The 25657-nt window shown below is 41.3% G+C and overlaps 2 protein-coding genes across 2 annotated transcripts in view; one reads left to right on the forward strand and one right to left on the reverse strand.

Moving 5' to 3' along the window:
• ANKRD31 (ankyrin repeat domain 31) overlaps positions 1-211 on the reverse strand; it is a 61490-nt gene extending 61279 nt beyond the window's left edge. The window contains exon 1 of the mRNA XM_069881149.1: positions 108-211. Within this exon, the coding sequence (XP_069737250.1) occupies positions 108-211 (104 nt within the window). The remainder of the gene's footprint in view (positions 1-107) is intronic.
• Positions 212-8147: 7936 nt separating this feature from the next.
• Positions 8148-22590, forward strand: HMGCR (3-hydroxy-3-methylglutaryl-CoA reductase). The gene is made up of 19 exons (XM_069881130.1): positions 8148-8343; positions 8752-8863; positions 9410-9497; positions 9590-9674; positions 10589-10694; positions 11555-11661; positions 12085-12201; positions 12675-12826; positions 13656-13900; positions 14311-14483; positions 14930-15124; positions 15730-15888; positions 16025-16182; positions 17211-17316; positions 18252-18422; positions 19769-19909; positions 20017-20175; positions 20466-20620; positions 20772-22590. Exons 1-19 carry the CDS (start codon positions 8179-8181, stop codon positions 20824-20826), a joined length of 2649 nt encoding a protein of 882 aa, XP_069737231.1. The 5' UTR covers positions 8148-8178; the 3' UTR covers positions 20827-22590.
• Positions 22591-25657: the final 3067 nt, after the last annotated feature.

Raw genomic sequence — 25657 nt, forward strand, 5'->3', positions numbered from 1 at the left:
TCCCCTTGTCCCCTCGCTCCCAGTCCCTCAGGCCCGCTGCCCCCCCTCACGCGTCCCCCAGCACTCGCAGCCCAGAAGCACCGCCGCGCTGCCGACACCACCACAACCTCCCCCGGCAGAACTCCTCCTCCTCCACATCGCTCTCTGCCACCGAGCCCTCCACGAGGGTCTGCTCGCTGTCGCTGCTGCTGCCCCCGCCGCGCTCGCCCATGGCGCCGCCGCCCCTCTCCCTCCCGCGCGCGCCGCTCCCCCTCCCATCCCGCCGCTGCGTGGCTCGCGCCGCTCCCCCCGTGGGCGGCCGCCATGTTGGGCAGGGGCGGGGCAGCGCGCCCCCCGGCGCCCCGCGGAGCCGCATCAGGGGTCCCCGCGGGAGGGGAGAGCTCGTCCTCTCCGGCACGGCGGCGCTGCCCGCCTGTAGCAGTTAGAATCACAGAATCACCAGGCTGGAAAAGGCGTCTGAGATCATCGAGTCCAACCGTCCCTGTCCTCCACGAAACCATACCCTAGAGCACCTCATCGCCCCATCTTTTAAATATCCCCAGGGACCGTGACTCAACCACCTCCCTGGGCAGTCTGTTCCAGTACTCGATGACCCTTTCGGTGAAAATTTTTTTCCTAATGTCCAATCTGAACCTCCCCTGGTGCAGCTTGAGGCCATTCCCTCTTGTCCTGTCCCCTGTCACTTGGGAGAAGAGGCCAGCTCCCTCCTCTCTACAACCTCCTTTCAGGTAGTTGTAGAGAGCAATGAGGTCTCCCCTCAGCCTCCTCAAGGCTAAGCAACCCCAGCTCTCTCAGCCGCTCCTCATAAGGCCTGTTCTCCAGCCCCCTCACCAGCTTTGTTGGTCTTCTCTGGACTCGCTCCAGAGCCTCAACATCCTTCTTGTGGGGAGGGGCCCAGAACTGAACACAGGATTTGAGAAGCGGTCTCACCAGTGCCGAGTACAGAGGGAGAATAACCTCTCTGGACCTGCTGGTCACGCCGTTTCTGATACAAGCCAAGATGCCATTGGCCTTCTTGGCCACCTGGGCACACTGCTGGCTCATGTTCAGTCGGCTGTCAACCAACACCCTCAGGTCTTTCTCCTCCAGGCAGCTTTCCAGCCACTCTGCCGGAAGCCTATAACACTGCACAGGGATTTTGTGTCCCTTGGCGTTAGCCTTTTTGAACCTCAGCCCATTGGCCTCAGCCCGTTGGTCCAGCCTGTTCAGACCCCTATGAAAAGCCTCACTACCCTCAAGCAGATCAACACTTCCTCCCAGCTTAGTGCCGTCTGCAAACTAACCTAACAGGCAGCTCTCCCTTCAGTGCCACTGAGATGGCGATGCCATCCCCCTACCTTCGCCAGGGCTTGGGGTTTCTTTACTGGCACTGGGCTCCAGCTTCTGACTGTGTCATGGGCATCACTCATCACAAAGCATGGAACATACTCATACCTGCCTGTGTGTGCCATCTAAGATTGCTCCCTTTTTCTACTCTGTGTACTTCCACAGTCACAGTAAAGCAGCTGACTTCATCTCCCCCTCTATTCCACTCTGGAGATCCCATTTAGAGTACTTTGTCCAGTTCCGGAATCCCCAATATAAGAAAGATTGGAACTGTTGGAATGGGTCCAGTGGCAGACTAATAAGATTATCAGAGGGCCAGAGCATCTCTGCTATGAGGACAGGCTGGGAGAGTTGGGGGTTGTTCAGCCTGGAGAAGAGAAGGCTACGGGAAGACCTGATGGCAACCTTCCAGTGCCCGAAGGGAGCACACAGGAAAGCTGTGGAGGGACTCTTTATCAGGGAGTGCAGTGACAGGACCCGGGTAACAGTTTTAAGCAGAAAGAGGGGATATTTAGATCAGATATCAAGAAAAAAAATTTTCACAATGAGGGTGGTGAGGCACTGGAGCAGGGAAGCTGTGGCTGCCCCATCTCTGGAAGTCTTCAGGGACAGGTTGGATGGGGCCATGGGCAGCCTGGTCTAGTGGGAGGTGTTCCTGCCCATGGCAGGGGATTGGAACTGGATGATCCTTAAGGTCCCTTCCAACTCAAACCATAATATGATTCTATGATCTGCTGTCCTGAGCACAATGCATGGTCCATATGTTCAAGAGCAGGAACATGTTTGAGTTAACCAAATAATTAAGTGAACCTATTTTCACAGTGTTTGCAGTAGTGCTCCTGTATATCATCAGGTGATCGATCATCTGTTAAACACTGCAACATTCACCTCAGGTGGACCCTCTCTGCCTCAGCTTTTTCTCCCATCTCTGCAGCCGCGGGGACAGTGTTGTGCCTATGGCCTCTGTCAGTGTGAAGGTAGGCTGCAGGCAGGCCACCGCGATATCTGTATGAACAGTGCTGGTGGCCATCAGCATGGTGTCATGTACTTGTATGGACTGCAGTTTCCATATCATCATACTGATGACTCCTGCTCCCGGAGAACTGGATGATAAAGTTAGCATTGTTATTACTTGCCAAATCATATTCATCACAGAGAATTAAAAAAAACACTGCTGTGTGCAAGTGTGGAAAGCAGCAAGCTACTAAAGGTCATTTTAAATTACTTATCAATTATACATAATTGCTGCAACTGTGTTCTGCTGTGCCTTAGTCAGATCCGTATGCGATTATAGCAGTTGCTGTGTGTATTATTAAATGGCTCCTGAAATTTCACTGGTAATATTTCACTCTTTCGAGATAAATAAATGTGAGATGCTCACATGTGAATGTTAACTGGCAGGGAACATGGACACACACTATTAAGTTATTAGGATTTATAAGAATCACATTGAAGATGGGAATGAAAATTGTGTTTCAGCTAACAGACTGAGCTGACATGAATGATTTCATGGATGGGCCATCCACAGCTTCCCTGGGCAACCTGTTCCTGTGTCTCACCACTCTCATAGTGAAGAAATTCCTCCCTATGTCCAGTATAAATCTGGCCCTCAGCCATTGCCCCTTGTCCTATCACTACAAGCCTTTGCGAACGGGCCCTGCCCATCTTTTATGTAGGCTCCCTTCAGGTACTGGAAAGTCTCTATAAGATCTCCTCGGAGCCTTCTCTTCCCTAAACTGAACAACCCCCACTCCCTCAGCCTGTCCGTGTACGGGAGGTGCTCCAGCCCTCTGATCATCTTTGCAGCCCTCCTCTGGACCCATTCCAACAGCTCCATATCCTTCTTGTGTTGAGGATTCCAGAACGGGATGCAGTGCTCCAGATGAGGTCTCAGAAGAGAGGAATAGAGGGGCAGAATCATCTCCCTTGACCTGCTGGCTACGCTTCTTTTGATGCAGCCCAGGATACTGTTGGATGATTATATGATTTGAGAATTGCATGGATGCTTCACAGAACAGCACCCCGTGCAGCTACTAGAAAATGCAATATGTAAAAAAGCAGTTTTGGAAAAGACAGAGCATTGATCATCCACAGACGAGTCCTTGCAGGTTGTGTTTTGTTGATGTCTAAGCTTGTTAACCCACACAGTTATAGGCCAGCTTGCAGTTAGAAAGAATGTAAGAGTTTAGGTTGTTTACTCATTGAAACAAGAAAGAAATCGTGTATTGAAAGGCAGTTTAGAAAGGCTTGTGGTGATAGGATAAGGGGCAACGGCTATAAATTGGAGAGAGGTGGATTTAGACTAGACATTGGAAGTTCTTCATGATGAGAGTGGTGAGGTACTGGCACAGGTTGCCCAGGGAAGCTGTGGATGGCCCATCTGTGGAGGTGTTCCAAGGTCAGGCTGGATGGGGCCTTGGGCAGCCTGAGCTGGTGGGAAGTGTCCCTGCCCGTGGTGGGCGGGGTCGGATCTTTAAGGTTCCTTCCAACTCAACGTAGTCTGTGATTTTATGATTCTACGATTCTGTGATTCTACGATTCTATGATAGCCGCAGCCATGCACCCCAGCCACTAATGTCGGGGCCAAGCGGCCAAGGACATGAGGGATCCTTCCGTGACTCACAGGTCAAGGAAAAGGCATGCTGTGTCCGGCCTACAGCCGCGAAGCACAGGACGGGAGCCCCGCTCCCCCGCACGGGCGACGGCCGAGCCCCTCGCCCGCAGGCGGCCCCGCGCCGGCGGCTCTGCCGATCGCCGAATGCAAATGAGTCGCCCCCCGGCGCCCAATGGGGAAGCGCGGAGAGGAGAGCGCGGCGGCCGATTGGCGGGCGGCCCGTGGCGCGATGGCGTGGTCGCCGCTGCTGATCGAGGCGCGGTTGCCGCGGCGACGCAGCGAGTGACGCGGCGCGGGGTGGGCGTGCCGGGCCCTCGCCATTGGCCGCGCGATCGGGCGATGGCGGCGGCTGCCGGGGCGCGCCCCGGGTGCCCTTGCTGCGAGCGGCGCGGCCGGCGCAGTGCGCGGGGCGGCGAGGAGGAGGAGGGCGGCGCCGGCGCGGTGAGCGGAGGCCGCGGGGCCCTTGCGGCGCGGGGAGCGGGCGGCGGCTGCGGCCCCAGGGCCGAGGGTGGCTCCCCCCGCGGGAACCGGCGCCTTCACAGCGGCGGGGCCGTCGCTGAGTCAGCCCCGGGCCGGGGAGGGGGTTGACGGCGATCGCTCCCGGGCCGGTGAGAGCTGTGACAAACCGGGGGCCTTGGCCTGGGCCCTAACGGGGCCTAACGCGGGTTAATGCGTGTAAGACAACCCGATCCCTTCGCTTTTTACACGCCGGGGAAGTATTGGAAGGGGTTGCGCTTGGGTGTTTTTTTTTTTTATTTTTGTCTTCTGACAATTAATTGATACGTTTCGCTGCAGCTGCTTTGCGTGTTTAATTATCTAGTAATGTAAATTTGTTCCTCTCGTGAGACCTCATCTGGAGAATTGGGTGCAGTTCTGGAATCCTCAGCCTAAGAAGGATAGGGAGGTGTAGCCCCAGAGGAGGGCTACGAGGATGATCAGAGGGCTGGAGCACCTCCCATACGAGGACAGGCTGAAGGAGGTGGGGTTGTTCAGTTTAGGGAAGAGAAGGCTCCGAGGAGATCTTATAGAGACTTTCCAGTACCTGAAGGGAGCCTGCATAAAAGATGGGCAGGGACTGTTCACAAAGGCTTCTGGTGATAGGACAAGGGGCAATGACTTCAAATTGGAGAGGGGCAGATTTATACTGGACATAGGGAGGAATTTCTTCACTGTAAGAGTGGTGAGACACAGGAACAGGTTGCCCAGGGAAGCTGTGGGTGGCCCATCCGTGGCAGTGTTCAAGGCCAGGTTGGATGGGGCCTTGGGCAGCCTGGTCTGGTGGGAGGTGTCCCTGCCCATGGCAGGGGGGTTGGAACTGAGTGATCTTTAAGGTCCCTTCCAACCCAAACTATTCTATGATTCTACGAAATGTGTCTTGTATCAAGAGATTATGTGCAGACAATCTCCAGGCATGGATGAATAATCTGAAAGCATAAACACTGTGTTAGAGTTGTGAGAATTCATTGATATGCTTAATTGTCTTGTAAGATGTAGTTGTCTTAGGTCAAGAGATATCCTGAAGGGAGTCTCTAGGCATGGTTGGATAACCTGAAAAAATAAACATTCTTTGAGAACTTACACTCTTCTTTGCGTAAAACTAGTATATATACCTACTGCTTTTGTAAGATGGGATGCCATATTTAGAAGGGCATCCAATGTAGTGCAGAATTGTAAAATAAAATAGTATTGCCTTTGCTTCAAAGACTTTGTCCTTTTCAGGAGTGAATAAGTCCTTCTCGCCGTCTGTATTTTGTTTTGATTCCCTGACTCGATTGCTTTACTAAGTAGTTTCATTTACATTTTTGATTGAAAACAAAGGCAAGCGGGAGATGGATGGGATTTGTAAAGCATTGCTTCTGTCCCACTGTTTTGAAAGTAATTTATATTAAACCTCAACTTTGTATTTGTCATTGTGCCTTGCTATGAGTCAGTATAGCTACACAAATATTTTAAACAGAATTAGAAATAGCAGTAAATCAAACCAATAAGCCTTTTGCAGCACTAATGCAGAACCAGTGTATGAAATCTTCCATCAGTATTTTCTGGAAATATCGTCTGCATAGCAAAAAAAATGCATGCACTTAAGGCAGGTTAAGTACTGTGAAGGCTTTAATTCAGAATCCTTTTAGGTTAGAAGTTACTGCCACTCAGCTAACCTTGAGATCAGCAGAGAGGCCTCCTGTGTTTCATAGCAGCAGTCAATTATGAAGCATTGTCTAATAACAGATACTGTTGGTAATTATTTTCATAATAAAATTCATGTGTTTTTTCCTAACTGATTTGCGTGAAGCCATTTTACACTTACTAGTTTTGCTTAATAATGTGAAGGATAGTATTTGAAGATCTTGAAGGCTTTTTAGCTCTACTAACAAATGCCTAGATAATAATTGCAACTAATTCTGATTTTCCTGAAACAGTATGGTATTCAAAAGTAATTGTATTTTCATAGAATATTTCTGTGTCTTTTCTGCGGGTTTTTTTTGTGTTGTTTCAAAATCTTTGGCACTAAAATGTTCATCTGGCTGTGTCTTATTTTACTTTTCCTAGTTAAAAGATACTTCCCATTCTACTGACAAAAATCTGTAATACCACTTTGGAACCTTTCTGCAAGAATATAAGTTTACAAAAACAGTATTTAGGTTCTGTTGGACAGGGAAAAGCAAAAGAGTGATGTTGACTTTAAAAGGAGTGGTTTTCTTGGCTTGTTTGTTGCTGCTGTTTTTTCCCCAAAAGCTTTCTGTCAGGTAAGGAAAAAAGTAATTCATAAGAAAGGCAGTCCTCTCAATGATTTTTCTCACTTGGTTCCACGAGCCACGAAAATCTTGCCATACCTTCACTGTGGAAGGATAAAGACGAATGTATTGGTGCTGTTGGTGCTCATATGATAGAGATTGGCATTGGCAGGAGACAAAGATGATTCTGGTATCTTCAGGAACACTCAGCAGGTAGTTTTGCTCTGTCTGTTATTTTGTTCATTGGGTAGTTAGCTTCACTTTTTATGTCCAAGCAAAAGAAAGAATATTGGAAAGACTGTCTTCCCAGAAGACTGATGCATGGGTTTTTACTTTGAAGGCAGTATGAAGGGGTGTTTTTTTTATCCACTTTGAAGTGACAATGTCTAGAGCCCTCTGTCCTCTATGGAAATCCTTACAGTGCTAGGTTTGTACATGTAAATACTGAATAATAGATTGTCTAAGTTAGCCAGGCTACTATTTAAGCATCTTTTGAACTTTATGGTGTAGTTATATAGTTAACATTCACCAACAAGTTTTTGAAGCTGTTGATTTGGTGCAGTGAGGAAAACAAAGTCCCAGTACTAATGTATTTAAGAGAGAATTTTATGGCATTTTGTCTGTACTATAAAGCGTAAGTAAATATCCTTGATGAACTTGTCTAAAGGTACAACTCAGAGCAAATAGACTAGGATGTGGGTTTTGTAATTGAAGGACGTACAGAACATCCACATTCTCGCTTAGGTGAAAGAGAGGTGTGGGAGTTCCGCTTGAATGTTTGTCAGCTTTTGAAAGCAAAAGGGATGATGAAATGAATCAGCAACCAGGGAATTAGCTATGGATACAAGAGAACTGTCACAGAATACTGCATGTGAGAAGGAGTCAGGTGCTTGATGAAGAAGGAACTGTGTTGAATGTGATTAATTTCAGTCACTGAAGAATACTGAACAGAAAGTAGACAAGATACAGTCAGAGGAAGATGACATTGCAGTTCCTGCTGTTGAAGTGAAGCATTACCAACGGTGGTTAACTGGTAATTTATGTAGTTAAAATTAAGTCAATCATTATTCTTGATAAGAAGAGTGAATAGAAAGAAATAATAGGATTTAGTGAGTGCTTATGTGAGTGGTTAAAACCAAGAAGCTGGAGTCAAAGCAGTATCAAAATTATTTGTCCGGAATATATGAAGAGATGTAAGAATGGGGATACTTGTTAGAAAGATCTTGAAGAAACAAAGGAGATGTGGATTAAAAAAGAATGAGAAGGCATACATTTCAGAAAATTATAAAGCAGTATATTTTACATGGAAGGTTGAAAGGTGAAGATTAGTTTCTTTACTCATCTTCTACTTAACTGTTCTTTGGGTTTTTTGTTTGTTTTGTTTTTCCCGAGGAATGACTTGCAGAAATTTATAGTGCTCTTACCTTTTTTTCATCATCTCATAGTTCCTTACAGGAAATATTCTTGTGTTGCAGGTCTGCTAAGTATAGAAAAACAGTCTCGAAAATGTTGTCCAGACTCTTTCGAATGCATGGCCTTTTCGTAGCCTCACATCCATGGGAAGTCATTGTGGGAACAGTGACTCTCACCATCTGTATGATGTCCATGAAGATGTTCACTGGGAATGATAAGATCTGTGGCTGGAATTATGAGTGCCCCAAACTTGAAGAAGTAAGAGTTTGAATTTGTGTTATAGTTTGTAGTGTTAATCACTAATCTAGAGTTTTCTGTAGAATAAGATCAAGTTGTGATGTATTGGGTGGAAAGTAGCGATGCAGAGACTTCTTTATTGCCCTCTTTTCCCATTATGGCTCTTAAAGCTGTATGCAAGCTGTGACACAGAAGGTGCTACAGAAGGTTTTCATTACCTCTAACTTGCAGTTTCACAATATCTACTGAACAAGTATTTTATATTAATATTTTTTGCAGTATTTTATTTTTTTAAGACAGACTAGCAGTGATACTTTATTCTGAAACTTCTTTTTTGTTGCAGCTTCAGAATTCTTTTTTTAGTTACTGAAACATAACAGGTTATTACTTAGTGTAAAAGTTAACTAAATATTTTTGTATTTCAAACAGGATGTTCTGAGCAGTGACATCATCATCCTGACAATCACACGATGTATAGCAATCCTTTATATATACTTCCAGTTTCAGAACCTAAGGCAGCTTGGGTCAAAATACATTTTAGGTATTGTATCTGATTATTTTACTTGCTGTATGCATTTTAATTGCTTTTTTAAATATATATCTGTACTAACATTAGAATTACTTCTGTACAGAACAGGTTTATTTTCATTACTTGCTAGGTGGCAGAAGAAGCTACGTAGAATAAATGTTCTGGATAGATCAAAGTGCAGTATTTTTAAGTGAGATTGTGTAGGATTATATAAACAGTAGAAATGTAATTCTTGATATAATTATTTTGTGAAGCACCTAAAAATATAGAGATATTTAAGCCAGTTTTAATTTCTGCTAATAGTAGGAAGATTTATGACCTTTATTTCTTAGACTATTACTTTGAATGCAGTACAAATTTTAAATTTAAATATCTGTATAAAACCAGCATTTGCTTCAGTTTGTATCTCAGCTGTTGTTAATATATTCTAAGAGATGAGAATTGTCATTTGTTTGCTTCAGGACTGATCTAAAGATGTAGTTTTTACTTTTCCTTTTTTTTTCCTCCCAATATGTATATAAAAACCAAAAATTTCTCATTTTCTTTTTTTTTTTAAAGGTATTGCTGGCCTCTTCACAATCTTCTCAAGTTTTGTTTTTAGTACTGTGGTAATCCACTTCTTGGATAAAGAACTTACAGGTTTAAAGTAAGTAATGAATTGTTATTCTAGATCTCTTGTTTGAATTTTTTTTCCTGTACAATAAATCTTGAATTTTAACATATGCTTCTTCTTTTCAGTGAAGCTTTACCATTCTTCCTGCTTCTGATTGATCTGTCAAGAGCAAGTGCACTAGCCAAGTTTGCGCTCAGTTCCAACTCACAGGTTAGAGGGAGTGTTTTTTTTTAGTTTTGTTTGGTTTGCTGATTTTTTAGTTTCAATCAAGCTTTTGAATTTAATGTTCAAAGATGAATGTTATCCCATGGCAATAAGTTTGAACTAGATGATCTTGAAGGTCCCTTCCAAGCCAAACCATTCTGTGAGTCAATGAATAATCCAGGTGGCCAGACAGGTGAATACTACACTGGTGATATATTAAAAGGGTCAGATTTTGACCAGGTTTTGTGTTCTGTTGTCTTCAATTGAGATCAGTGTTCCAAGTGAATAACAGCGCTGTAATAACAACATGCCTAAGTATGTGGGCTAAGTTAACTGTACGTTTGCATACTTCGTAGGTTCAGAACTTTAAACCAGTGATGCTTATAGCTCTGTTAAGGGGACTAGAGTTCTTAAACAAGCATCTTCTGTAGAAGAGTTAGTGACAGAAGAAAATTATTTTTTAGGGCTCAGGAACAATATGTGAAGAAACAGCTAATGTTACAATGCTGACCAAAAAAAAAAAGCATATTTCTGGACAAAGTCTTAGCAGAACAAACATAGCATGTGTGTAGACAGAAACATTCATGCTTTAATTCAGTTAACACAGCAAAACAGGAAGGACCAACAGGACATCTTGCTTGTCATGCATTGTAGTGTTTTCTTCCTGATATTCTAAGTTCTGAAATAAAAGTGTATTTAATGAAATTAATTTATACCTACAAAGTACTGGATATGGTAAATAAGCACACTAATTGTGACAAAAATATTTTGTACCTTATCACCATAATACTACATAATAATATAAGGCCTTATCACCATAATACTACTCAGTTTACTAATCATGTGCTAATCATGGTATGTGTGCTCTCTTAATTTTATTTTTGTCTCTGAAATTAATATACAAAAATTTTTCTTTTTAGGATGAAGTAAGAGAAAATATTTCACGTGGAATGGCAATTTTAGGCCCTACATTTACACTGGATGCACTTGTGGAATGTCTTGTGATTGGAGTTGGTACTATGTCAGGTGAGTAGTACAGACTAGGGGTCTAAGTCTTGCAAGCTAAAAAAGGCTACTTGAAAGATGTTGTCTTTCCTTAAAAAGAGAACAGTTAAATGTAATAATCAAAGGGTTTCACATGTAAATAACAGAACTTCTTTATAAAATAAGTTTTGTAGTTAAGACTGAAGTGAGTTTTTATTTGTGTGTTTGGTTTTGTCTGTTGGCTTTTATATGCGCATTTTTTAACACTGTCTTGCATACCTTAAAAGCGTCAAAGTACTTAATTTTCAAATTGTTTTGGACCTTTTCAGGGTATTGTGTATTAATAAGCTATTCTACTGTTCACATCTAGGAAGAAAACTCGCATTTGGTGCAGGATATAGTTGGGGTTATTTTTAATTATTTATACCATTAGCTTTTTCATCTTTACTACGGCAGTTCTATAATGTATATGTGACATGGCTAATTTACTTTTTCTGGATACCAAGCTTTTAAAAGAGTAGGTGGGGTGTATAATGTTTCTTGCTGCCTGAACACTTAGCTGGCCATCTTTTAGAAGATATTTTAATACATAAAGTCAGTTAATTATTCTTTGCTTAGATAAGTGAGGAGTTTCAGGCTGTCAGTGTGAAACTTTAAAATCTTGGTGAACTGTAGCTATTTATATTCATTGTTATACTTCAAAAGTTTTCTGTAAGTACCATTGCATAAATAGATACTACACTTAGAATAAGCTAATACACAATGACTAGGGCTTAATATGCTTGACTGTAATCTGCAGTGTCAGTTTAATGGCTTCTTTGTTACTGGTGCAACACTTCTTCAAGTATATAGAAAGCTCATTGCATATTCAAATGTAAAAAATGTCTTCCTATTTTATGTAGGTGTACGACAACTTGAAATTATGTGCTGCTTTGGCTGTATGTCTGTTCTTGCCAACTACTTTGTCTTCATGACCTTCTTTCCTGCTTGTGTGTCCTTGGTATTAGAGGTAAGACCAACTTCAGACCTTAACATCAAGCTGAATATTGAGACCCTGTGGTGCTTGTGGGCTGTACATTTCTTTATGGACTTAAACACCAGTGCGCTTGTCTTCCTTTTAAAGTGCACAGGGGGAATGTGCAAAAAGCGACAGTGACTCAGCTGATAAGAGTAACTTGTTAAAGCTTCTGTAAATGAGTCAAACTCAGTAGTGTAAGTTCTGATATAAAGCAGAGTAAACAAATTATATTGTAAATTATTGGCTGTCCAGGGTTCTTCACTATTTAAAGTCTAATGTAAGTTGAGCAGTAGACTGCAGGCTCTTTTTTTGATTTCTTAATGATCAAGTATAAATACAATGCTGAAGCTCTCTTGTTGGTTCTTCAAATATGTACTAAATAGGACCTATTTTTAAATTTTATTATTTTTGCAGCTTTCGCGAGAGAGTCGTGAAGGGCGCCCCATATGGCAGCTTAGCCATTTTGCTCGTGTTCTGGAAGAAGAAGAAAATAAACCAAATCCTGTAACACAGAGGGTCAAAATGATTATGGTCTGTGTCTATTTTTTACCTGTGGTTGTGCAATCAATAAGGTGTCTTTGTGCAGTGAATAAAGCTTTTGTTTTCTATAGGCTTGTATTCTGCATCCCATTAGTCTAGTTTACTGTGGTGATTTGTAGTAGCATCACCTATATCTGTGCTCAAAGTCTTCCTGCATATGCTGTTTCTGTGCTAAACATTTACAGCTTTTTCATGTTCACTGTTCCACTCTCTCTTAGCCTACAGTACCCTCAGCTTCCTCTGCTTACTACTTGAGAGGTTTGAAGCAATGAGTGTTACAGTGGGCCAGAAAGGGCATTGATGAAAAGTGAGGAAAATGATCCTTTAGCATTAGGCTAAAGGGAAATAAAAATAATCCCCAAACCCAACCAAATAAAAAATATATGTGTAATCTTAGTAGGTTAGATACTTAGTTACTGTTTAAAAAATAATGTTTGTTATGTTGTTTTCTGGTTTTAATGCAGTCGCTGGGTTTGGTTCTCGTTCACGCCCACAGTCGCTGGATAGCAGAACCAGCTGCACAGAACACCACTGCAGAAAATTCGGTGGGATTGGATGAAAATGCACCAAAGAGAATTGAGCCTAATGTTTCATTATGGCAGTTCTACCTTTCTCGGTAGGCAACTTCACAGAAGAGAAAAGTGTGTTTTCTTGATTGGGGTGTAATATTCTGTGCTGTCAAGCTGTGGCCCTAGGGTACAAAACTGGTAGGCTGGCAGATCTGAGCGCTGTAGGATTTCTTAGGACCACAGATGATGTTTCATAAGAAATATTTCAGTATTATGTTATTTATCCAATCTCCTTGAAGTAATCAAGAACACAATTATACATGATTATTATGATGCATCAGAACAGTCTTTTACCACTAGCACTGACACGTATTGGAGCACACTGGGAAATAAATTTTCTGACTGCAGTAGGCTAATCATGCAGAGTGTCTGGCTTCACACAAGTGCAGAAGCTGTGTCGCTATCTGCTTCTCCTTCAGCTCAGCTGACATTAGCAGTACCGGTGGTTCCTTATTGCTTCTGAAAACTGAACTGTCTGGTTCAGGTGGTTTTCTACCTTCTTGCATCATAGTAGTCATTATTGGAAGAGGATAATAATTGAAACTTTTTACTTTATTGTTGGTAGGTAGTTCTTAAATCAATTTTATGTAACTATTAGTGAATATTTTACAGTCATTTCTTTTACTGGGACTGTAAGATTGAGTAACTATTTAATGACATCTGAAAATTCTTTTTTAATAAAATATTATTTCTCTACCCTAACCTAGCATACTTGACTGTCTTGGTTAAAAAATGTCTTTTGACTGGAATTTGTGTAACTGTATAAATTATGATGAAACTTCTTATATATACCCATTCTAAACCAAAAGGATGTCAGAATGCTGTTATAAACAACAAACTGTATATACTATTTACTTCTTTATTTGTTTGTTTTAGAATGGCCAGTATGGACATTGAACAAGTAATCACTCTTGGATTAGCCCTTCTTCTTGCTGTCAAATACATTTTCTTTGAGAAAGCAGAGACTGAATCCACACTCTCACTGAAGAATCCCATAACATCTCCAGTGATGGTCCAGAAAAAGATCTCTGAGAATTGTTGCAGGAAGCAGTCTGGGCTTCTAAAAAACAGTCAGAAATCTAACACAGCAGAAGAAGCCTTACTTCCCAAAGATGGAAATGGTAATTTGTAGCATTTTTGAAGTCTGAAACTATTCCTGAATATTTTCAACAAATAGTCACAGAATTGTGGAATTGTTTAGGTTGCAGAAGAAGTATAAGATCATTAAGTCCCAACGTTAGCCTAACACTGCCAACTCCACCACTAATGTCCCTAAGCACCATATCTGCCGGTCTTTTAAATACCGCTAGCGATGGTGACTCAACCATTTTCCTGGGCAGCCTGGTCCAATGTTTGACAACCTTTTCAGTGAAGTAATTTTTGCCAATATCCAGATTAAAACCTTCCCTGACGCAACTTGAGGCAATTTCCTCTTGTCCTATAAGTTGCTATCTGCATTGGTATGATGTTGCATTTAGAATAAGAACTAAGGAATTTTTTACACTAAAGTTAATTTAATTTTTTTATGCAGCTGAAGTCATAAAACCTGTATTAGCAGAATCATCAAACAAGGCTACCTTTGTAGTCGGCAGTTGCAGCGCTGTTGAAACATCTTCATCTCCTAATGGAAAAGGGGAAGATACTGATTTACCTAAAGAACCACGATCTATTGAGGAATGTGTTCGTATACTTGGAAACGCTGAGGTATGGAAAAATAATGGAACTTCTATTTTAACCTCTGCTGTCATGTCTGATTTAAGAATTCTTACAGTTAAGTTTTCCAGCTTTTAAGTGATCTTATTGATTGTAATGTCGTTCTTCAAAAAACTATATATGGCTTTAATAACTTGAGTGGGAGATCAGGACTGAAAACCCTTTTGTAAGTCATTTCTGCAGTCAGTGTAGGGGCGGTGAGCAGCTTCACCATTTGTGACATACTGAGTCATTGAAGATTCGTCATGTACACGTATAAGTGGATCTCTGATTAAAAAGGTTTGGATCATATCCTGGCCTACTATAAAGCCTGGTTCCTTTAGAGGTACTCTGGTCATGTCAAAGTAAAGTTGTTACCCTTTTTCCTTTGTAAACATTTAAAAGGATTTTCACCATGAGAATCTGTACTTCTCTCTCCCTGCCCTTTACATTTCCAGAAAGGAGCAAAATTCCTTACTGATGCTGAGGTTATCAGCTTAGTTAATGCTAAGCACATTCCTGCGTATAAACTGGAAACCCTGATGGAAACTCAGGAGCGAGGTGTGTCGATCCGCAGACAGATGTTATCTAAGAAACTTCCTGAGCCTTCATCTTTGCAGTATCTTCCTTATAGGAATTATAATTATTCGTTGGTAAGTAAAAGCCAGACAAGCATAACTTATTGTAAAACCATTTTGTAAATATATGAAATGCATGCTCAAAGTGATGTATATAAATTAACAATAAACTGTGTCAAAACTGATGTAGCAGGGTTAAAAAAACAGGCAAATGTAAGACACTACCTTTTAACACTTTCGAAGTTTTTAAACCTAGGGAGATGGGTATGTTTTATAGCTTACCCAAAACATGTTTTTTACCGAAATATGCAGCTGCCTTATCTCAGAAATGTGGAATTCCACTAACACTGAGCCTGAGTTCAGCTGTATGATGGTATTATCCTGAGTTCAAGTTAAAATGGTTAAAATGGAAGTTTATTTAAAATTCAGTTAAACTGTATTTTTTTATGTAGTATTTAAGACGTAATGAAATTCAATACATCTGCCAAATACTTGAATAGAATTAGCTGTTCATAGCTGTAGCTGTTAACTTTAGAGGTGGGAATTTTGTTTTTTACGGGTAAGGTTGTGGGGTTTTTGCCAAGACACCTTGTTGTAATCATAGGCGTAGTATGTAACATGCTGTAAGTACCACTGTAGTGTAACTTTAATGATAACTTTTGTATTTTTTTTTTTTTAAGGTTATGGGAGCTTGCTGTGAAAATGTGATTGGATATATGCCTATACCTGTAGGAGTAGCAGGACCTCTGTTTTTGGATAACAAGGAGTTTCAGGTGCCAATGGCAACAACAGAAGGATGTCTTGTAGCAAGCACGAACAGAGGATGTAGAGCAATATGTGTAAGCATTGTTTGACTAGCTTGAAAAAAGTTTATATAATAAATGTATTTGAGGTGATATAAAGTATGGTTTTGATTTCCTGAAAACTAAAATTCACTTTTAGAAATCTTTGGTTTCCTTCTGCTTTGATTTTTAGCTTGGTGGAGGAGCAAGTAGCCGCATTCTGGCAGACGGAATGACTCGAGGACCTGTGGTAAGGCTGCCCACGGCTTGTCAGGCTGCAGAAGTGAAGGTTTGGCTTGAGAGCTCTGAAGGCTTTAAAATAATGAAGGAAGCGTTTGACAGCACAAGTAGGTTAGTACAACGGCTATTCCAGCCATATTTCCTGACATAAGACTTCTGTGGATGGTAGAAGGCTTCTGGTTTATTTTTTTATGGTGTACTTCAATACATGAAATTAATATATAATTTTGGCTATTCCATATAACGTGAATTTAAGAGCAAAATTCACTTGGGCTATACATCAAGGCTAGTAGTAAACATTTTCCATTGATAAGTCGTAAATAGCTGTGTCTTAGTAACAAATACATTGTGTTGCGTAAAAGTATTTTGTCTAAGCTTTTGAAAATAAACGTAAAAGCTTATCTGGATTTTTAGTAGTTACTAAGCAAATAGTAATTCAGAGTTGGCAATCTGGCTTTTCAGATGGTATTACTAATGTTAATAATTAATTTGTGAGGTTCTAGAGCATACAAGATAAACCAATGCTATAATGGAAACACTAAAAAGATGTAAAACACTGTTAAGAATGAGTCTATTTCTGTCTCTAGAGGTTTTTCTAAGACTTACGGTTATGTGCTTTCTTTAGGAAGATTCAGAGAGAGATTTCTGTACTAGTTCTGTGTCAGCCAAGGACATGCCGTGTATTTCAGCCAGAATCAACTCAGGCTACTGTTTAAATACAATATTTCCATGTTTTTGTTTGATTTGTGGAGCTTGGACTCTTTTGAAGATAGCATGGGGTTTGCCTTGCTGTGAAACTGACATAAGAATTTCCAAACTCGTTGTTTTAGTTTATACCTACTAGTGAGATGTTTGAAGGAATACAAGTGAATTAAATTAATAGTAGCACCTCAGGGTATTTTATTTCATGAAGTCCAGAGGCAGAAAACCTAAAAAGCCAGTGAACACTTTCACAGTGTAAAGTATTTATTGGAGAGAACTATGTACACAGTCGCCAAAGGTTTTTTTCCTGTGCAGAGAAATGAGGAACGTGGTGTAGTTATCAATGCTACCTGCAGTGATTTATTGTCTTTTTTCTACAAAACTAATTTAATCTTTTCCTTTGAGGACTGCTGAGTAATACTTAAATTTTCTTGCAGATTTGCCCGCCTGCAAAAACTGCTCATCAGTTTGGCTGGTCGTAACCTTTATATCCGTTTTCAGTCTGGAACAGGGGATGCAATGGGAATGAATATGATTTCGAAAGTAAGGACAAGTCTCCTTAAGTCTTTTTAATAAATATGTATTTCTTTTAAAAAAAACTAAATTATAGCCTACCGATCTCTGACTGCCTGCCATGTGAAGACAGAAAGATAAGGCATAGCACTGTTCGCAGTGCTATAAGATAATAAGTGTTTGATCTTGATAAGTGTAAACAAGAGTAGGATGAGAAAGCAACTTGTACTGTATTTTGTTGTTATTATTTAAGGAACGTATTCTTTCTAATAAGGATATGAAGCTGGTTGATCGGTTGCTTTGGGCCAGAGATTTTATCCAGCAGTAATTAATCGGTTATTCTGTTTATCACTTCCTTGTAAACAAAAGATTAGGAAGCTGGTGAATGGCAGCAGAGGGATGCTCTCTAGTTCTGGTTAGTTGGTTTTGGTTTTATGCAAACATGGAAGAAGCTGAGACATGACCTGTAGACTAGGGGGATGCCTTGTGATGTTTGATATTAATACTGATTGCCTGTTCTATATAAAATCTAAATCTGTTTAGAACCTTTATATAAATAGCTCTGGTAGTAGACAGGTACTAAATACAGCAGACCTTTTGTCTGATTTCCTTACATAAAGAAGCTTTTTCCACTGCATCCAAAATTAATTTATTTCATGCCTGTTGTGTTTGACTTGGTCCATGTTGTGACTTGATGCTCATGCACCTAAAATGTATCCAGAGAGCCAACATGTACTGGGAAGAACCAGTTATTCACAATAAAATTCCCAAAGTTAGAAAAAAGGTAGTGGTAATGTTTGGGTTTTTTTCCTGTTTGAGGTTCCTTCAGGAAATTATGTTATTTTCTTCAGCTGCAAGTGATGATGTGATCAGACTAGTGGGCCTGATTTTGCTGTTGCACTGTTCTGGAGTTGCTTGTTTTGCAACCACAATTGTATACAAGCCTTTTGTCTGTTTTTTAACAGGGTACTGAAAAAGCACTAGCAAGATTGAATGAAGAGTTTCCTGATCTCCAGGTTATAGCTATTAGTGGTAACTATTGCACAGACAAAAAACCTGCTGCTATAAACTGGATAGAAGGAAGAGGGAAGTCTGTTGTCTGCGAAGCAGTCATTCCAGCCAAGGTTGTTAGAGAGGTAAGTGTTTGCTTTCTTTCACTTGTTCGTAAAAAGTCATACATTTTACGAAACTGATACCTATTCTACATCATAAATGCTCACTGTAGGTTATTTTCCAGGTAAGAATAACTCCTGCATGTGTTTTCAGATGCTGCTGTAGGAGAAGCTGTTTTTCTTGAGAGAGCAGATATTTTTTTCTTATCATTGTCTATCCTGACATTATGTGTGTCTGCTTTTATGCCTCCTGCTACAGTGAAAACAGATAATCGGGTGCTTTACGTTCCTAGCACCTGGCAAACTTGTCCTAGATCGAAAGAGCTATCTTAGATTCTCTTTCAGCTGAGCTCGAAGGCTGACAGGGTCACAGGGTGAAAATTAAAAGCAAAACGTATTCTGGCTTCAACCAGAAAAACCAGACCAAAATACTTGGCTGCATAGGAGAATCGCCATTTCAATGAGCAACAGCAGTTCCTTGGGAATACATGGTCACTGCAGCAGCAGCTTCTTCCAAGCCACATCGTACCATTGAAGTGATGGGTGTGCAGCCTGTCGTTCCTTACAAGTTCTTTTGTCAAGCCATCAGCCTGCGATGGGTGGTCCTGCCATGTATGTGCAGAAGCTCCTTCGGGAGGGTCTGGCCAGGGCAGTCAAGTGGGTGTGAGGGGGGCAGGTGTGGGCAGCACCTGCTGCTGTACCTCTTCCAGCATAGCAACCGTCCTGAGCTTGGCCAGGCTAGGGGAGAGTGGTGGTTGCTCCCTTCTCATTGAACCTGGCACCACACATGAGGCCCTCAAGTGATATGCTAAGATCCGTCTTTGGGGAGAGCCTGCTGCTGCATGCCCTCTGCTATTCATTGCTAGGCCACAAAACAAGGGCACAAGTGGCCAGCCTTCAGACAAAATGTCTAGAGCAAATGAAGTAGAGTCAGACTTCACATTCCCCATAGTAGCTGGCTCAGCCAGGTGAAAGTGTGGATAAGTGGGAGGAGCGGTGCGTACTCCTACACCTCCTGTTACTTTAAACCTGACACAGGAGACTGGCCCCCAGACAGTACAAATGTTTAAGGCAGACAAAACAGTAAAGTCGTTTTTTACAAGAAGATAAGTGGAGAAAGTAGCTGGTGAGCTTTTTTTAAGGGCCTGTGAAAGTCCAAACCCTTCACACTGACTTTTCCATTGTTATTTGGACAATGCAGCTTGCATTTGAAAGGGCTTTTTTGAACAAAAGTGAAAGTAGGTATCTAGGAAAATGATTGAGTTAGATTGCACATGGAAGCAAATGGGGTAAGGGCTTATTAACCATAAATAGAGTATTTCTACTGTTACCTAAGGAATGGTACAGTAACAGTGTATCACTTTGTCTAGGTATTGAAGACAACTACAGAAGACATAGTTGAAGTCAATATAAACAAAAATTTGGTGGGTTCTGCGATGGCTGGCAGCATAGGTGGCTACAACGCACATGCAGCAAACATTGTGACAGCTATCTACATTGCCTGTGGTCAGGTAGGTTTGTCTTACACCCATTCAGGTGTTCTTTAATTCAGTAATTCTTTACTGAACACTTGGTTGATTATTTTGTTTTTGTTTTGTGTCTCCTTCGTGATCTAAAGGATGCCGCACAGAACGTGGGCAGCTCTAATTGCATCACTTTGATGGAGCGAACTGGCTCCACCAACGAAGACCTGTACATCAGCTGCACAATGCCTTCTATAGAAATAGGAACTGTTGGTGGTGGCACGAACTTGCTGCCACAGCAAGCCTGTTTGCAGGTATAAATCAGGAAGTTTAAAGCAACTTAGCTTCTTAAATCAAAGCTCACTTTCATGTTGAGAATATTGTGTCCAAGTAATGGGAATGGGGCCTCTTGAAACTTGTCATGGCAGCTTTATAATTACCTAATGAATTGTTTTAATCTATCTAGTTTGTAAAGTTTAAGAAGCTTAATATTAGAGACATTTAAAGCTAGTTGATAGGATATAATCTGGAAAGAGTTTAGTACTAAATTTAGCAAAAATTTACTGTGATTTCATAGCATAATACCAAATATTTTTCTCTCCAGATGTTAGGAGTTCAAGGTGCAAGCCAAGATAACCCTGGTGAAAATGCCCGTCAGCTTGCTAAAATCGTTTGTGCTACAGTGATGGCAGGGGAATTGTCACTCATGGCAGCTCTTGCAGCTGGGCATCTAGTCAAAAGCCACATGATCCACAACAGGTAAGAAGTGGAAAAATTCTTGTCTTCTTATGCTGTTTTGCCTTTCTTCCAAGTACACAAGATAAAATAAAACTATATGAATAATTTCAACGTATAATAGTGGTGTAACTTCTTTTGCTCTCTGATGTATTTATCTTACTGGTTTTATTAGGTCAAAAATAAATCTGCAAGATCTTCAAGGAACCTGCACTAAGAAGACAGCTTGAATACTAAAATAGCTTGGAAATGAAGAATTATTCTAGAAACTTAATGGGTGCAAAGGGGAAAAAAATATCTGTGAAGCTTAGAATGAAAATCGCCTTCAACTCAATGATGTCTGTGAAAGATGAACTGAGAGATCTGGGCTTGTGTGAGACTACTTATGCCTTCAACCTTCTTCAGTGGTTAGAGATAACTTCATGAACGAAGTCCTGTCAGATCTCTTGAACGTGGCTTTGGAATTGTTACTCTTCCACATCATTTTCTGAAGGGTCAGTCTTAGTTTTTTACAGGTTGGGATTATTTTGACTACTAAGCTCCTGGTAACTACCAAGATGAAAAGTGATGTAATGTACTTTGTACATTTGAAAAAAAGAAAAAAAAAATATATATATAGTTGGTCTAAACTTGGCTTGAATGCACTGGTCCTTGCTGTCTTTATTTTTCTGGTTAGACAAGCATGGTTTTTAAAGCAATGGCAAGCCAAATCACCTTCCAGGAACTGCCAGGTATTTTTGTTCACTTTCAAAACTTAGGCTCTAAGACAATTTTATTGAATCATAATAGTTTCATGGAAACCTCTGTATGCAGTGCTTAATTTGCTCTCTGCTTCAGCTTGGCAGCATTCAGTATGTTAACTCCACAATTTTGGTTATTCCTTTACGGAAAACTTGTGACTGATAAAGTTCTGAACTGTTAAATATAATCTGTACTAAAGTAGGGAGAAGCAGTGTCTTCAACTGTTTTGTTATTTTGTTCAGGTATCAAAAACAGGTTTTGAAACTGGCAACTCCAAAACCAGTTCTGGGTCAGACAGGTTAGTAATTTAAGCAATTGCATTTTCTCGAACTTCTTTTGATGGGAGTGCATTCAAACAACAGGAGTCAAGAACAGATGTTTACACTTCTTTTAAAAGATGTTTCTTAAGGCACTGTGTGTTTGTATATTCCTAATATTTTAAGTGTTTGACACCTATTCCCCAGGAATATGTGTGTATCCACTGCTAAAGCTGAGATGAAATGAAGCCAGAAAATCACACTGTTCTTTAGCACTAGTTTTTTATGGTTTAGTTCCTTTCAGACTTTCTTTTTGAAGCAGGAGTATTTATTTTTGAGAAGAAATTTGTGCTATTTTTTTTTTTCCAATAAAAAGTAGTAAGTTAAGAGAATTCAGTGAAATAACATGTTAATGTAACAAGCAGGTTTTTTTTAAAATACTGTACTTGGACCAGTGAAGCAGTCTCAGGTGTTCTTAATGTAATACCGAAACCCCAGGTGTGTTCTGGTTTGATTCACCTTCGGGAATATTGCTAAATACATCACCCTGCCTGGTTAATCACAAGATGAAAATAGTTTATGTGCTTGATGATGAGTTTGCTTGGGTTGGGTTAGGTTTTTTTTGTTTATGTTTTTTGAGGGAGGAATCAGTGGACTGGACTAGTTTTTTTGCAAGAATGCAGTAGCATTTCTAAGGGGATACTAGCCGAGGTGCTCTTCTATAATGTGCAAATTTGATATAGATCACAATGGATTGTTTTGTAGTACATCAACACATTAATATAATTGTAATGAACTCATAAAGCTAATGTGTAAGCATGAAGTCATTCTACATGCTAGATATGTAAATATCATGAATGTTTATCTTCCTGCAGTATTGTTGATAATTGCTACCATTTTATTTAAGGAAGGTTGGAACAACTTTGTTTCTATGTTCATTCAGTGATCTTATTTAAAGTAACATTGTTCTATCAATAAACGGTGGTTCAGTGTTCATTTTGGTGGATTTAACTGACATTCTGTCTTGCAGAATTAACATTTTGTACTATTACTAAACTGTGTACATTTTGGTACAGAATTACTTTCTCAGTTTCAGTAAAGCAATGGAAAATGTATTGGCTTAGTTGTGATACTTTAAGTTTGCTTAGTGATGTACCTTAGTGGACAGCGTAAAATAAGAGGGTTAAGGAAATGCAGCTTGCAAACGGTACTAAATGCAGTTGGGTGATGACAGTGGACCTTCTCAGCCTTGTTTGTGGAAATCTGTACTCGTTTGTTGCTCTTGGAGCTGAACCACAGCGTTTGCCCAAGTGCTAGAACATGTGCACTGCAGCAGCAGCAATATGTTCAGGGGGGCCCATCTGGGCATTTATTCCATCTTCCAGAAAACTATTGAATCGCGCTTGTGGTAGTTCCTCAGGTGTCCACCAAAACAAAGTTTCAGTGGTGCTTTTAAATCTGTTGACTTCCTACCTGAATTTTGAGCACTTCTTCCACCAGGAAAATGTAATTCGATCAAAATGCACAGTGCTGTGTATTCTTGCAAGACAGGTTAAGTTCGAAGGGTAAAAGAATGCATCAGTACCACACCAAGAACTGTTTGAAATCATCACAGCTTTTAATACAATAGTACACGTTAGCAGCGAGGTGGTTAAGCTTTTAGTCATTAACTTCCTACTTCTCCTGGGTATTCTAACAAGTGTTTCTCACACCCTTACACTCTTCTCACCTGTGGTCAGGTCAAGTTCTCATGTTTGGTCTTGGCAACATCCATCAGTTGATAATCTGGCATACAATGCAGTTTGCACTCCTCTTCAGTCTCCTAGGGGTTTTGTACCAGAAACGGAGGTCATCATTGCACAGGTGTTGGGGTGTTCAGGGAACTGAGAGGCTCTTGTTTCCCTACACGCACACACTGAAAGTGTTTTGTAGCAAGATTGCTTCCACATGAGAAACAAGCTTGTACTGTTTGAGTCCTTCAGGAAACCAAACCACCTGTCAGTAGTCTGGTTTCTAAAGCTGCCCCACCCTAAATGCTGTACTACTACAATTGATGTGGTTTTTCCAAGTATTTTAAAACCCTAGAAAAACAGTAAAAAACAGTGCATTCAACTCTGCTAGTTAGTCTGCTTCTCTCTCAACCTCGATTAACCCCTTTTTCTCTGTCTCCTGAGTCTGTTACACTTGCTACACACCAGGCCCCTTCCTGCTGTCTGACGTGGAAGTCTCAGAGCTGTGAGTCTTGGAAGCTTTGCAGCTCCAGCTGCCTCTGATTACACAAGTGCTGTCCACTTTGATTTCTCTCAGTCAGCATAAGGTGTTATCAGTGCAGTGTGCCTTACATAATCTTCCTGAAAGGAAGAGTGGCTTCTGCTCACACAGTACAGGGGTGCAATTCACATTCATGCTTAATGTAGCTATGGCAGCAGAAGGCTGTAGCAGATGTTGTCTTGGTGATGGATCAGGGATGTGCCAGCAATGGTCTCTGCTGAGCTGGCACATGGTTTCCCAGAAACAAGCACAGCTAAGAGCCTGCCTGCTTTCTCAGACAATCATTCAAGTATATCCAGACTCTGGGATTGTCTGTACACAGCAATGGCGGGGGGACACTTTTCATCTTTGGCGTGAGCTCTGCTCGTGGGGTGAGGACATCTCTCAGAAAAACTGTGGTAGATGGTCCTCCCTCTTCTCTCAGCCCCTCTTTGGGGTGGAGTGAAAGTTCTTACTGCTCAGGGCTTTTAAGGTACATCATCTCCATCTCTTTTGGGACATGGCATACCTTTTGTTGAGGTTATGTCCTATTCCCTTTCTGGCTTTGGCTAGGGGAGGTTTACACTGCACAATGACACCTGCTGAAGCAAGGAGACAACAGTTTGGGCTACAGGTAGTGTCCTTGTTAAAGCAGCAGTTTCTGTGCTCCACAGGTCCTCTCTGTTGCCCCTGGGGAAGCTTTAATTCCTGGCAGAGGCATCTTGCTAAGCACACAAGGCAAGTGTAGTGCTGTGCATCTGGTGAAACTCCTAGCACTGACAACTCTGTATCTTGTTTTCCTGCCTAGGGATTACTGCTGGCTCCAGGCTCACCTTGTTGTAGCTTCCAGGAGGAAGCTGCCTCTGAAGCCAACCTTATCTTTGCAGTGCTTCAAGGCTTTTGCAGTCTGTTATGCAATGCAAAACCACCGGGTATCCCATCTTCACCACAAGCTTATGTTCAGTCTGCTGCAGGGGGACGCTAGTGGCTTTAGCCCCGGTTTCCATAGGTTCTTCCTAATTACAGAACCCAGCACTCCCAGCAGGACTTAGGAGATCTAGAGGAATGGAGTGGATTGACTCAGCTGCTTGCTTACCGCACCCCGGTAGGAGATGGGAGAGAATTGGAAAGGTAAAAGCAAGAAAACTCATGGCTAGAGATAAAGAACATTTAATAGGTGAAGTGAAGCTGGGCATGCAAATCGAAACAAGCAATTAATTCACCAATTCCCATCAGCAGGCAGAGCCTTGGCACACTAACGGTTATTTGGAAAAATAAATACCATAACCACAAATATCCCTCTTTTCTCATTCTTTAAGTGCACAGCACAGCACCGCGTGGTGTGCAATATCCCTTTGGTGGGTTGGGGTCAGCTGTCTTGGCTAACCCCTGCCTACCCAGTTACAGGGGGTGCAGAAGAGAAAGAAACACAAAAATAAAACATTGATGCTGGCAAACCCTGCTCAGCAACAGTGAAAACGCTGGTGTGTGACCAACATTGTTAGACACAAATACAAAACACAGTCCTGTACAGGTTGCTAGGAAGAAAATAAATTCCATCGCAGTCAGAGCTTATACAAAAAAAAGGAAATCTAGATTTTGGCACCAATACCTGCTGAGATCCACAACGGCCAAATAAAGACCAGCCCTTATTAGATTAGAATTGCTGAATGGTTTGGGTTGGAAGGGACCTCTAGATATCACCTGGTCCAATCCCCCTGCCATGGGCAGGGACACATTCCACTGGAACAGGTTGCTCAAAGGCCTCTCCATCTTACTTTGAACACTTCCAGTCACAGGGCAGCCACAGCTT

Source organism: Phaenicophaeus curvirostris, chromosome Z, assembly GCF_032191515.1.
Source record: "Phaenicophaeus curvirostris isolate KB17595 chromosome Z, BPBGC_Pcur_1.0, whole genome shotgun sequence".
Classification (NCBI taxonomy): domain Eukaryota; kingdom Metazoa; phylum Chordata; class Aves; order Cuculiformes; family Cuculidae; genus Phaenicophaeus; species Phaenicophaeus curvirostris.

Bases quoted from the DNA above. Each gene is read 5' to 3' on its own strand.
- HMGCR (XM_069881130.1), top strand. From the start codon at position 8,179: ATGTTGTCCAGACTCTTTCGAATGCATGGCCTTTTCGTAGCCTCACAT. The intron at 10,695-11,554 runs GTGAGTAGTACA...TATTTTATGTAG, and splicing joins TGGAGTTGGTACTATGTCAG to GTGTACGACAACTTGAAATT. The intron at 17,317-18,251 runs GTAAGGACAAGT...GTTTTTTAACAG, and splicing joins GAATGAATATGATTTCGAAA to GGTACTGAAAAAGCACTAGC.